General features: G+C 40.9%; 1 protein-coding gene across 1 annotated transcript in view; it reads right to left on the bottom strand.

Moving 5' to 3' along the window:
* Window positions 1–8,499, bottom strand: part of Zc3h12c (zinc finger CCCH-type containing 12C) — a 31,458-nt gene extending 22,959 nt beyond the window's left edge. The window contains exon 1 of the mRNA XM_013009481.1: window positions 8,413–8,499. Within this exon, the coding sequence (XP_012864935.1) occupies window positions 8,413–8,499 (87 nt within the window). The remainder of the gene's footprint in view (window positions 1–8,412) is intronic.
* Between the last annotated feature and the right edge of the window lie 6,227 nt (window positions 8,500–14,726).

The raw sequence follows: 14,726 nt of genomic DNA, 5'->3' as shown, positions 1-14,726 counted from the left end.
TTCTCCCCGCCCTCCACCCCACCAGCCAAGCATTATAGTGCTACTGCATTAATGAAATAGTTAAGCCGATAAAGATAAAGCATCTACAGTATAGTTTGTGGTGAATGGCACAGAATTCAAACTCCCTTTTGGGTTGAGCAAATGAACAGAGAGGAAGAAAGTCAGCATTAACTCCTTCTGCCCTCTACATGGTAGTTCTTATAAAAGGTGAAGAAAAAAACACCAAAAAACAAGTATCAACCCTGAGAGGGCGGTGGCGGCTACGGCTACAACTAGTAAACTGAAATTCTTCTGCTAACTCAACTAATGAGTTTAAGTTATAGAAAAGTGAAAAGGCATAGCATACCTGCATGCAAATGTAGTCACAACCAGAACCTAAGGAAACGCAACAGCAGAGATGTTCACAGGAAGAGCCCGGGAGGTCAGTATTGATGAATCTATACTACCCTCTTTTTCTTTTGAATGTGGCAAAGGGAACTACTTAATATGAATGAATAGACAGGTTCTTTACTTTGGGTTTTCCTCCTTCTCTTATCCCTGTCTATAGTTAAAAGACTCCACAGCTCTCATTCAGCAGGAGGAAGAATCTCCTCTTCTGTTCCTGGGAAGACAAAGAATGAGAGAGAGCTCACCAGGAAGGCTGACCTATAGTAAATAATACATAAATAAAGGCAGCAATCTATACTAGTTAATCAGACCCTGCTGTGGCATTTACAGCATCTCCAGGGCTAATAGTGGATCATGTTAAGCACATTAAAACCTCTATAGGTGGACAGAGGGCCTCAGTCCGGCTCTCTTAAGTCACTTGGCTCTGGTCCACTGTACTGCAGGGCAAACAGAAACAACTGGAATAAGCTCTGTTTGGGGGAATGGCAATAAATGCCTGAGCACTATGCACACACATTTAAGAAAGGAAAAAAGGAAGAAAAAAAAAGGAAGGAAACTAGTACAGCTTTGGGTGTTTACTAAAATTTGCCATTCTAAGTGTGGGTCTGACATCTGAGCCTTGGGCCTTGTTGCAGTTTTCTAAGAAATGAATATGAAATAAGGGAGATAAGAAGCCAGTACTTGGAATCAATTCTCTTGGCTAGGGGTGATTCAAGTTGACTTTCTGGTACCTCTCTCTTACAATGAGCTCTGATGGTCCTAACAAAAGCACCAAGGAAGTAACAATATGACTCGAGTTTTCTCATTTGTGCATCCAAAGGTTAAAAAGGCTAAAAAAAAAATCAGGAATTTGGGATTTAGTGAAAGAGCACTTGCCTGGTAAGTACAAGGCCCTGAGTTCAATCCTCAGCTTTGCCAAAACAAACAAACAAAAAAAAAGAGTAAAAATTCTAAACCAAAAACGGTCACTATTTTTAGTTTAAAAAAGGAATGAAAAAGGAGTCAACCAACTGCCCAACCAACCAAGAAAGTAAATTCCCAGTCATAGGGTGAAAAGATAGAGGAAAAGCAACTGGGCACTAAATTAATATCCGAGTGACATTTAGGAAGTCGAATGAGTCATGAAACATGTCATGTAAAACTACTCTTCTGAGTCTAATTCGAAGTGTGAAAGACTAAGCCACAAATCATGGTGGTATGCTTCTTCTTCAGAGCCAGGTCAGCAGAAAATGCCCTGCTTTTGCTCTGTAGTTGTTAATGCTACTTTCCTTTCCGTAAACGAGTGCATTGTAGAGGATCAGCCTGAGAATATAGCCTGGATAAATGAAGCCACCTTCTCTCACTGTGGTCCTGGCATAGCATTGGGGGGGGGGGGGGGGGAGGGGGAAGTAGGGCAAGGGAGACAATGCAGATGATAATAAGAGAATGTCAGGCAGGTGGTGGTAGAAGGTAGGAAGAAACTTTGACTAAGGAAAGCTTCTTGGCAAGTGTAAGGCTTGTGTAGACACCCAAATGGAATGAAACATATTAATGACCCTATGAAGACCCATGGCTTGCTGCCTGATGCCCGTGTGGTAGACTGAGGGAAGAGACCTTGGAGAAGTAAGTCCCCAAGGCTCCAGTCTTAGTGATGGGATCAATGCTCTAATAAAAGAGGCTCAACCCAAATCCCTCTTCGACCTTGTGGAGCCATGGCAAAAAGTGTCCTCTAAGAGGAATGTCCCCCTGCCTCTATTTGGACTTATCATGGCACCTCTGTTTTGGACTCTCCAAACTTATGAGCAACAAGTTTCTATTCTTTATAAATGACTCTGTCTAAGGTCTTTTTTATTTTGGGAGCGAGCAGCAGCAAAATTTAAGACAAACAGGTAAGAAGGCTTGAGACTGGCAATATTCGCCCATGGAATAGCAAGGTGGCCAGGGAGACTGGTGCCTAGTGAGCGGAGGAGGATCTGAAGGAGAGGCCAAAAAAGGAAGGCCAAGAGAGAGCTCCCGAGGGCAGCCCTCCTCAAAGTTTTAAACGGGGACGATCTTGAAGATTCTGACTTAGGGTCTAGGGTAGTGATGAAGAGTCTACATTTTAACATGTCCATAGGTGCACACGGTTGGTTCATGAACCCCTCCCATCTTTAGTAGTACGGTTACAGGTTACAAAGATGACTTTGGGTGAAAAACTATAAGATGGGCTTTTTAAAATAAGTTTTTTCTTGTGAAAATACTGTACAGAGGGGTAATAGTTACATGAGCAAGGTAATGAGTACATTTCTTATCAAGCATTGTTGCCTCCTCCTTTGTTTTTCCCCTACCATCCCTTCCCTCCCATCTCCACAATTACACTCCCCTTCCCCCCCCACAAATTGTAAAGTTCGTTTTCAACATCACGTCTTATATATCTCATTGTTGCAATGGGTCCACCTGTATCCCCATTTAAACAATTTTTTCCCTTCCCCTCCCCAAATTATACCAACATCAAATACAGTGAAGACAGGGGTTATACCGTGGGGGAGGGACATACAAAGCAACAAAAAAAAATCACATGGTACCTTATAAATACGTTAGAAACAATAGCAAGAAAGAAAAAACCACTTGTGTCCTTATCTTGGGGTTCATTTCGCTTAACATCATCTTATCTGACCCTTTCTGCTTGTCTCAGACATATAATAGTTATTGCAAATAAGGGAAACCATGTGACCTATGTTTCTCTGGGTCTGGCTTACTTCACTTAATATAATTTTTTCCAAGTCTTTTCATTTCCTAACAAGTGGGAGCAATGTCATTCTTTCTGATGGAGGCATAGGATTCCATTGTGTATATACACCACATTTTCTTGATCCATTCATCTACTGAGATGGGTTTTTGTTGTTTCTTTTCTCTCGGTACTAGGCTTGAATACAGAGCCTGGGTGCTATCTTTTACCTTAGCTCTTTTGCTCAAGGCTAGTATTCTACCACTCTACTACAGCTCTCCTTCTTTCTTTTTGCTGGTTAACTGGAAATAAGAGTCCTATAACTTTCCTACCTGGGTTGGCTCCAAGCCTCAATAATCGGATCTCGGCCTCCTGAGTAGCCAGTATTACTCTTTTGAGAGAGAAGTGCCAAGACTTTTATTCTAATGTCCTATAACTTTGGACTTCCAGTTTTATCCCAGTGATCTTTTTCTATTTCTGAGCCTGTGCCACAAATGATCTGCCTGTGCAGATTCATAATTGATTGGGTGTCTTGTATTCACAAGTCTTTTATCATTCCATTTCCATCATTTTCTTATCTTTATCCTGGCTATTTTTACATGTACAGGCTTCCAGATGCATCTTCGAATTGTTTTGACAATTTTTAACCAAAAAGCTATTGGGCCTTTCATAGATATTGTGCTATAGTAACTTGAAAAGCACTACTGATTTATTAAATTACTCATTCAAGGCTAATTTATTGAAGCGTGCTTTTCCTTTCAACAGAGTTCCCTAGATTTCTTCATGGGATATTTATACAAGTCTTGTTGAACTTGTCTTGATATTTTGCTTTTTGTTTTTTATTCCTGTGAATGGAGGCTTTCCTTCTCCCATTTTAATTTTTCAAGTAGTTATTGCTGGTATCTAAAAAAGACTTATTCTTGCCAGTCACCAGTGGCTCATGCCTGTAATCTTAGTTACTCAGGAGATTTTTTTTAGGAGGCCAGTTCAAAACCATCTGGGGCAGAAAATGTCTGTGAGACTCTTAACTCCAATGAATGAGCGAAAAAAAAAATCAGAAGTAAGGGCTGGAAAGGTGGTTCAGAGGTAGAGTGCTTGCCTCTCATGCATGAGGCCCTGGGTTCGATTCCTTAGCACCACATAAACAGAAAAGGCTGGAAGTGGTGCTGTGGCTTAAGTGGTAGAGTGGTAGCCTGGAGCTGAAGAGTCTGGGGACGGCACCCAGGCCTAGAGTTCAAGCCCCATGACTGACCAAAAAAAGTCAGAAGTAGAGGCATGGCTCAAGTAGGAGAGCACCAGCCTTGAATGAAAAAGCTAAGAGATAAGGCCTAAGCCCTGAATTGAACTCAATATTGGGGTGACTTGAAGTCCCAATATCGGCATGAAAATAAACAAACAAGTAAATAATAAAGACATTCTGTAAATGTAAAATCTTAGTACACTCCTGGCCTCTTTGCCTCCTTCCTTATCCCTTCCATTGATCTTCCTGAATGTGCTACTGTGTGGGTATGTGTACAAATGTGCCTTGTACAACATGTGGAAATTAAGGAATCAGCTCATCTTGTTTCTCTCTCTTGGAAGAAATACTTAATCCACTGGTTTGGTGGTAGAGGGAGACTACTGGGAAGCAAAAATATGGTACTTAAATGTTCAAAGTTGAGAAAGCATTTTTAAAGTAAATAACAGCAGGTTTCATCAAAAAGGTTTTACTCATTGTAATCCTGATTGTCTTTTTAAGAATTCACCAGACAGAGTTAAAGAGCCCATCACACATTGAGAAGCACGAGAATTCCAAATGCTCCAGGCTCATAAATGAAAAGTATTTCAAGATTCTAACCTGAGAATCCACACTGGACCGTTCTACTTACACTAGGTCCATACCATTGAGTCAGTACCCAACAGATCCAAAAGCACAGAAAAAACGGTAAGCGCTCATTTATGAGTAAAGTAGAAAATAAACACCTGCCATCGACCTGTTATTTTGGGGACTGCTCAGGCCCAAGACTCAGCGCCCAGTAGCACACTTGCCAAATTAAAGAGTTCCAAATCACTTTCTCCACCTGCCTCGTCTCTACTCAGGTGCTGGCCCAGCACGGGGCAGTCTCAAAGCTAAGCTCTAGCTGCCAACCCTGTGCATGCTTCCTGCCAGCCAGGCCAACAGTAAATTTCCTATCTCAACCCAATTCACAAAATTAATCTTTTTTTTTTTTGCTTCTCAGTTGATTGCTGATTTTTTTTTAATCACACGTTAAACATAGCACATGGATACTCGGGAGCTAGAAGATCTTTCTTATTTCTAAGATCAGGATCTGACTCAGAATAGTAGCTGCTTCTTGCTCCCTGCTGATGGTCTTAACCCAAAAGGGAGGCTTTAAAGAGCTTAGGGGCAGTCTATCAATAAAGATAGACAGTGAATAAAAACCAAAAGCAGAAATTAGGATACAAAAATTAAAAGTCAAACTGGTTAATAAAAGCAAAACTGATTGAGTAGCTTACGATTCACAAATCTCTAGGTTCAATCCCCCAGCACCCAAATCAAGACAAAACAAAAACTGTGGAATAAAATGGAAAGTTGGCTCTAAATGAGTGTCTCTATAAAGGAAAACCAAAAGTTCAGGGAATACCACAAACGTGTTCCATGACAAATGTAATGTCCAATGAAATGGGAAAAAAATTCCTTAAATGCAACAATTCTTCAGAAGTCTCTATGGCTTTGAAATCAAGGTTGGCTTAAGACGTTGCAAGCAGGAAAAACCATAGAAGACATTAAAAAAAAACTCATTAAAGATTTATATCCTCCATTCCATTCCTAACAAAGGATGCTGTGTCCACAGGTTCTACGATATTTCTAGCAAAACCTCAAAAGCATCCATCCAGCGACGCCTATGTCTAGATTATTCTAGCACACTAGAGAAGATGGAATAGCATCCCAACTACTCTATTAGGCCAGCGTAACTGTTGACACAACCCAACAGATGGACCTAACCTAAAAAAGTATGTATACAGAAAATCCTAAATGTAACCCAAGCAAATTACATAATACATTCCTATTATAATAATATATACTGACAAGTAGGGTTCCATTCCATGGTAACAGATGATGTAATATTAAACAGCCTTGCTAATTGAGCTCAAAGAGGTACTAGTTAAAAGGTTCCTGTGCTGCACTGACTATGGAGGATGATATGAGAAAACCAAGGATGTCTAGATTTGGGGGTTGAGTAGCAGCACTTACCAAACTGTGAGAAAAAAAAAAGTAGATTTAGGATTTAAAATTTTTTCTGTCTTAGGTAATTTTAGTTTCAGATACTAGTAGCAATCCAAATGGATCTGTCCACAGACAGAAGTATACAAGAAGTTATGTGTGGAGATATAAAGGTGGCTATCACTGTGATATGAAAAACATACATACATGTATATATATATATATATATATAGTAGGTCGTGGTGCTTGAACTCTGGGCCTGGGCGCTGACCCTCAGCTCTTCAGCTCAAGGCTAGCGCTCTACCACTTGAGACAGAGAAACACTTCTGGTTTCTTAGTGGTTTATTGGAGATAGGAGTCTTACGAAGTTTCCTGCTTGGGCTGTCTTTGAACCGTGATCCTCAGATCTTAGCCTCCTGAGTAGCTAGGATTACAGGCATGAGCCACTGGCACCTGGCTCATAAGTTATATTTTGAAATACAACTTTGGATGGATCTACTCTGGATGAGGATGGAGAAAAGTCTGGGAGTGACATTTTAGTAAGTTAAGGACAAAAGAGGCTTTATCTGGATTTGTGGATAAAATGTTTATATACTCTGTATTTGCTACACTTGATCACTTACCATGCTAAATTAGAATTTTAGTACAAAAACCATTTAATGAGCCCTTGATGATATCACAGCATGGTTTGCCTACCAGTCTTGGAAAGTTTCAATTGCACTGCTATTTGTGGGGAAGATGTAAATTACGAAATTTGTTTCTTGGAGGACAGGAATTTTCCAGTTGTGTTGTATGGAGATTACTAAGGGGATCAGTAAGAAAGGCTTAGAGTACCCGATCCCAGAGCTTCCTTTACCACTCACAATGAGGACTACCACACGTATTTTTATGGAAATGACACAAATGAGCAAAGAGTGAGTCTTAAAAATTTACACCAATGAGACAAGGATAGAATTATGAAGAGGGATGAAAGCCATAAAATTTCAGCTTTCCTGGCTTTATATTGACTGTAGGTATGTCCAATCAAAAGTGAGAGCAAACCCTAAACACTGAAAAAAAAACTGACAATTTTTAAGATATTTAGAGATTTGATAATGAAAAGAAACCCCCTAGAACATGCAGATCTACTATGCTTCAGAACTTGTATACATAAGCAGGCAACACCTGTGTTAGAAAAGAGCCACAGGCATTTTAGACATCCAATGCCCACCTGAGCCACTCTCAGCTATCAAATTATAGGCTGAGTATCCCTTATTCCAGTGCATAGGATCAGACTTTTTTTGGATTTTTTTTTTGTCATTTGTGGGGCTTGAACTCAGGGCCTGAGTGCTGTTCCTGAGCCTCTTTGTGTTCAAGGCTAGCACTCTGCCATCTACCACTTGAGTCACAGTGACACTTCCAGAGCTTAATTGGAGATAAAGAGTCTCATGAGGATTTTTCTGCCCCGGCTGGCTTCGAACTGTGATCCTAAGATCTGTATCTTGAGTAGCTAGGATTAGAGGCATGAACCATCAGCGCTCAGCTGTGATTTTTTTTTTAAATGTTTGGGCTTTTTCTTGAATATCTGTGTAGACATGAGACATCTTGGGTACAAGATCCAAGTCTAAACATGAAATTCACTTATGTTTCATATACTTTATATACACATAACCTAAAACAATTTTTATACACTACTTCAAATAACTTTATGGCAGAAATTAAAGATCTGTAGTGTGGAATTTTCCCTTTGTGGTCATGTTGGCACTGGACCTTTGGGACCTTGGAGCGTTTCAGATTTTGGAATAGGGGATGTCCAATTTATGTACAATGAGGATACATATTGATGGTTCATAATACATAATGAGAGCTAGGGACATACATACCTTAACACATATCACCATCAATGTCCCCATTCTACTACACCATAACAGGTATTACGATCACCATTTTATGTAGGCAAGGAAACTGAGGTGCAGGGAAATCAGTAAGATCATACATAAGCAGCAAGCATCATAACAGGAACGCAGACTCAGTCTCTGGCTCTACAAAAGAAGTTTCTTAGCACTATGCCCTTCCTTGTCTACTAAATTAACCAAACCAGGCCATGTGGAAGGTGAGCCAGGCCAGTGGCGTGTACATAGAAACGAGCACACACCTGCAGTGCTGGTACAAACACAAACTGCTGCAACTTTTCTAGCATGGGTGTGAATGTGTTAATAAGATATTCAATATAATGGGCCATTATCTCAGCACATATCTTAATGTTTATAAGGAATAGAAACAAAAGGGGTTGCAATCCCAGAAATTTACCCATTTCTACTAGGCTTTCCAATTTCTCAGTATATGGCTGTGTATAATAACAGGCGTTTAGAAGCTGGGTGCTGGTGGCTCACGCCTGTCATCCTAGCTACTCAGGAGGTTGAGATCTGAGGATTGTGGTCTGAAGTCAGACAGGACAGAAAAGTCTCCATGAGACTCCTATCTCCAATTAAACACTCAAAAACCAGAAGTGGTGCTGTGGCTCAAAGTGGTAGAGTGCTAGCCTTGCCCAAAAGAGCCCAAGGGACAGCACCCAAGCTCCAAGTTCAAGCCCCATAACTGACAACAACAACAATAAGCCTTTAAGGATTCATTATATTCCTGTGTGATCAGCTCTAATATCTCTTTTGTCACCTCTAAGTTTTTATGGCTCTCCTCTCTGTCTTGGTTGGGTCACAATCTAAATATCCAATATGATCTATAGTACTTGAATAGAGTAAATGCCATTCAGCCAATAAAAACAACCTCTTAAAGAGCTCAAAGATACAGGAAAACTCTCAGAAAAAGAAACAAGGCTACAATGCATAGCTTTATCAAAAGGATATGTTTATTTTAGCTAAAATACTTAATTTTAAATGAAAGTAAGAAGGCTGGAGGCATGGGTCAAGTGGTAGAACGGAAGCCAGGCAAAGGAGCTGAGTAAGAGCAAGACAAGTTCAAATCCTGGCATTGCTCAAAAGATAAAATGAAAATACGAATACTAATATCTTCAGTTACTTCTACGTGACAATTATAGGTGATTTTTCCAGTATTATGTACGTGTTCCATATTTTACCAATGTGATAAAATATTAAACTTAAAATGTATTTAACAAATAGACAATAGTCAAAATAACAAGAATGCATTTAGAAAACACGTCTCCCTTGTAAAACTGTTTTTTCTTATAGATGATAGTACTAATTTTGATTCACTTTATGTCCATGATTTCTGCATTATTCAAGGTAATTTTCCATCTGAGCAAAACCAGAAATACACACTTTACTTAAAAACAGATAATTTGGGGCACAATTTAAGTCTTTCAGATCTGTACTACTCATCTTAAATTACAGAAAGATTACAGAAAGTACTAAATAGGCAAAGAACCCCAACTCATTGGGGCCACCAAGGAAAACCATGACATAAACATTAAAAACATGGAAGTCAACAAAAAGGAGACAGTTTCAATTATCTGAGAAAACTGTTCTCTATAAACGTGCAAAACAATAACCATAAATCCCTAAGTAAAAGCCAAGATGGGAAACAGACTAAATCACAGCATAAGGATAAAACTAAGCCTACATAATTTTGAATAGGAAATGAGTACAGATGACTAAGAATAAAGAACAAAAACTAATTTTAGCTTCACCCTAAAAGACATAAAGTAATATATTGGAAAGCCCTTGGAAAAACCTAAAATATAAACTTAACATATTAGTAACAAGAAAAGTAGCTTTTGTTTTATAGAAGAGCTTTATATTTGGTAATTCTAAACAGGAATTAAGTTAGAAACTAAGTCAAGGGTCAAGTAGAAAAGCAGAACATATAAAATCTGCATTTAAAAGAATTGAATACTTCTACACGCATCCATCTATGCATCCATCATCCATCCATTTATATCATCTATCTATCTATCTATCTATCTATCTATCTATCTAGTGAGCTAGCTCACTAGCTAGCTCATCTATAGATTTATCAATCGATCGATTGACAGATTGATGTAGTTTGTGCTGGTACCAGGGCTTGAACTTAGGGCCTGAGCACCATCCCTTAGCTTTTTCCACTCCAGGCTAGTGATCTACCATTTGAGCCACAGTTCCACTTCTGGCTTGTTTGCTGGCTAATTAGAAAAAAAGATCACTCTAATATGGAATGATATTAGGATTCTATTTGTTAATAGCATAATATTCTGGTCAAAAAGCTTCTTCACCAGTAAAAACCTTAAATATTATTTTTTCTTTGTCCATTATGTCTAGGAATTCACCTTGAAAACACAGGTGCAGATAACAAAGTTTAATGATATTCAATTAAAGCATTATGATATTAAAGTATTAAGAACAAATATCCAACAGATTAAATAACATGCTGTTAGAAAGACAATGTTTGAAATATTTTTAATGTCACAAAAACCCTAGTGTGTATTATTATATAAAGATGGGGGAAAAAACCTATAAGACACACCACTCAACGTACACAGGAAAGTGATATATCTTTTTAGAAAGACGCTATTCTATTATTTATAACTCACAATAACAGGTGAATCTATTAGGATGTATGCATCAGACTAATAAAGACCTTAATGTTGATTGTGTGTGTGTGTGTGTGTGTGTGTCTGTGCGTGAGCGCGCGTGTGCGCACGCGCACTCATACAGGCTTGAACTAAGGGCCTCATAATCCAACTTGGCTTTTTCTGTTCAAGGCTGGCATTCTACAACTTGAGTTGCACCTCTTCCTACAGCTTTTTTGCTGGTTCAATGCAGAGAAGAGTTTGATAGAGTTTTCTGCCTGGGCTGGCTTGGAACCATGGTCATCACATCTCAGCCTCCTGAGTAACTACGATTACCACAGACTGGGAGCCACCAACTAGTGCCTGGGCTTAATATTGGTCTTCACAGAGACTTAGCTTAGCTAGAACTTTCCCTCTGCTATTATTCACCATAGACCAATGTTGCAGGTGCTGAGACACTTTCATTAACACTTAAAATACAAGAAGCCTTTTTTTTCGAAAATTTCACAGACTTGAGTTCACACCCAAGCAACTCAGTATTTCAGGGTGAAGCATGGAATCCTGTGTTAATAAGTTTTTCATTCATTGGCTATCTTGCTTATTGCAGATTGGCACCCTAATACTAGCTACATTCAACCCAAGACTTTATTTAAACATCCACTACTCCTTGGGTCTGCTACGGATTCCAACACTGACTCAAACACTGCTTTCCTCCACTGTCCGGATTCCTGCATAGCTCTCCCCTACTCTGGCTACTTTAGTCCTCTATCCAGAGATCATCCCCACCATCTGAATTCCTCACTCTCCACTGGTTTGGTACATGCCACTGAACATTATGTTCCATCTGTTCCTATCTAGCAGTTCTTAGCGGCCAGGGACCCCAGCCTGCCCTTAAACTGATACTAAATTATTATTTGCCAAGGGAATGGAAAAATACTAGTTTCAAGTTTATAACTTTACATTCGGAGACTACAAAGGTTAAAAAAATTTTTTTCCTATTTCACCTCTAGTTTCCTTAAGATTGCATCAAAGCCGGATGAAAGAGTTCTAAGTTTATGGAGGGAAAAGAAAAACACTAAACAAGTATAACCTGATGAAAAGAGCAAGCGTTAAAAATGTAGAAGCCATGTGGTCTGTGAGACGGGGGTTAGGGAATGGGAGAGGGTAAGTCAGTTGTAGAATGAGAAACATGTTTAAAAGATACACTTTCTATTAACGGTGGAGGGACCAATTTGGCAGCTAGAACCCACTACAACATAGCTTCAGGGAATCCAACAGTACAACATAGGAATTTTTTTATTATTATTCTGGCAATTAAAATTTAGAAATAGAAAATGACTAACAAAAACTATCAGTGAACAGTCCAACTTTCTATTTCCTACCCTTTAATATTTTCGATTATGCCTAGAATCGCTTCATTGGACTTTCATTATTGGATGAAAGTTAAAAATATTTATCTTTTTTTGTTGTTTTATTTCAAAGTTCATTTCGATCAATGATGGATCACCTGGCATGCGTGTCTTGAATATGGGTTCAATCTCCAGCACACATACACACAAAAGCAAAACCAAACCAAACTGGTTCATTTTATTTTATTTATACTATTATATAAGGTTTTGTGTGTTGGTCCTACAGCTTGAACTCAGGGACTGGGCACTGAGCTATTGTGTTCAAGGCTAGTGTTCAACCACTTGAGCCACAGATATACTTCTAGCATTTTTGGTTGTTAATTGGAGCTAAGAGTCTCGTTTTCCAACTTCAGATTTCAGCCTTCTAAGTAGCTAGGATTACAGGCTTGAGCCAATGGCATCTCAATACTTATTGATATGATGACAGGATCTTAGGAAGAATTGTGACTTACTTTGAAAAGCAAAATTCACTCTTTTTGTTGTTGTTATTGTTGGTCCTGGGGCCTGAACTCTGGGCCTGGGCACTGTCCCTCAGCTCTTCAGCTTAAGGCTACCGTTTTACCACTTCAGCCACAGGGCCACTTCCGGCTTTTTCTGCTTCTGTGGTGCTGAGGCATTGAACCCAGGGCCTCAAGCACTCTACTGCTGAGCCACCTTCCCAGCCCCGTAAAATTCATTCTTTTAGTAAAAATATTCCAATACTGTTTTGAATTAAGGATTCAGAGACAACAAAACAGGCCATTTTGATATGTTTATGGTACTATTAAGTAGACAGATTTAGATTAACTTAAAATCAGCATGCAGCTGGCCATCATCAATTTACACCTGTAATCCCAGCTACTCAGGAGGCTGAGACCTGGAGGATCAGGGTACAAAGCTAGCCACAGCAGAAAAGTCTGCAAAACTCCATCTCTGCTTAGGCAGCAAATGAGATGGCCAGGAGGTGTGGCTTCAGTGACAGTGCCAGCCAGCTCGGTAAGCAAAACCCAAAAGTGTTAGTTCAAACTCAAGTAACACTGTACACCCCCCCAAAAAAAAATCAGCATGCAAAACTAGGAGAAAAAAGAAAATGGAACAGCAAGTCTGAAACAGGCATTATCCTGGGCTTATCATATGAGATTTATAAGTCATCGGTGTGTACATTGTATATATATATATATATATATATATATATTTGTATATATATATATATGTATTTGTATATATATTCAAGTGTCAGGAAATATTAAAATTATTGCTACCAAAATTAATAATAACCTAAGTTTATTTGAGTTTATTTATATTTAGGACTTCTCTCTTCCCTCCCCCCGCCCTTTCCTTTTTTTCCCCTCTGGAGATAGACACTTGCTATGGTATCCCAGGCTGACCCTGAACTTGTGAGCTTCCTATGAGGGCTGGGATTAGTGGTGTGCCACTCAGATCCAGCTGGACTCTGGATTTATATATCTTGGAAAATCCAATATACACACCTATGTTTGTAGCATGTCTCAATGTGTCAAATAACTTTCCCAAACTTCTAACTATACACCACTCATGCCCAAGTATCTCCGTATCTATTCTACCATGGCCACACACACACACACACACACACACCCAAAAAACAAAACAAAACACCAATAAAAAAAGATGCCAATCAATAAGCGCCTTGATAGGCCTGGAGATCTTCCAACAATCTTACAACCAATAGAAAAACTTTCTCTACATCTCGATTCGTGTTTCACCCATGCCCAAAACTCAGGAGCACGAACCCGGAGTGTCCACCCTTACCCAGGAGGAGAAGCCCCGGTCACAGCAATCACCAGCACTCGGGAAAACGCTCTAGCTCAGCTACCTCTGTTTCTCAGGACTTCGGGAGACAATAGAGAACGGAAGAGTTCCGGGAGGGAAGCGGGATTTCATTTCTCCCCCAAGTTCACGTGTGCAACAACCGCTCCGCGGCGAGTGCACCGTGTGCCGAGCTGCAAAGCACGCAGCGTGCAAAAGGGACCTGGCCGGGGCCTGGGGGGTGCGCGGGGGACGGCGGCGCAGGGGTTCTGGCGAGCGCCGGCCGCGGATCCGGGTGGCGGGGCTGGGGAATGAGAGCGAACGGCCGGAGAGGCGCCTCGCCCCGGGAGCGCACGAGGCTCGGGGCTGCAGAGAGGTTCCGTTTCCATCGGGGCGCCCGCGCCTCCATGTTCGGCGTCCGTGTCCTCCTCCCCCCCCCCCCCACCGGGCGGGAAAAGGATCAGCCCGTGTCCTAGGCCGCGGACGCCGGCCTCACCTCGTCCCCCAGGCCGGCGGGGACGGCGCTGCCCGCGGGGAAGGATGCGCCGGGCTCTGCCGCTCCGCCCACCTGGCAGGGGGCTCGGCCCCTCGACCTCCAGGGAGCCCGATCCGACCGAGCAGGGCCTGGAGCTCCCGGTTCCCACTCGCCCGCCTGGCGGCCGGGCGCGGCCTGCCCGTGTCCGGTGGGATCTCGACCCCCCACCCGCCTCGGCCCTTCGCGAGGACGAACCTGGGGGCCGCTACTCGGCATGGCCAGTCCCGCCACAGGAAGCT

Source organism: Dipodomys ordii, unplaced genomic scaffold, assembly GCF_000151885.1.
Source record: "Dipodomys ordii isolate 6190 unplaced genomic scaffold, Dord_2.0 Scaffold10, whole genome shotgun sequence".
In the NCBI taxonomy this organism is placed as follows: Eukaryota; Metazoa; Chordata; class Mammalia; order Rodentia; family Heteromyidae; genus Dipodomys; species Dipodomys ordii.
This window is presented reverse-complemented; position numbering and strand designations above follow the sequence as displayed.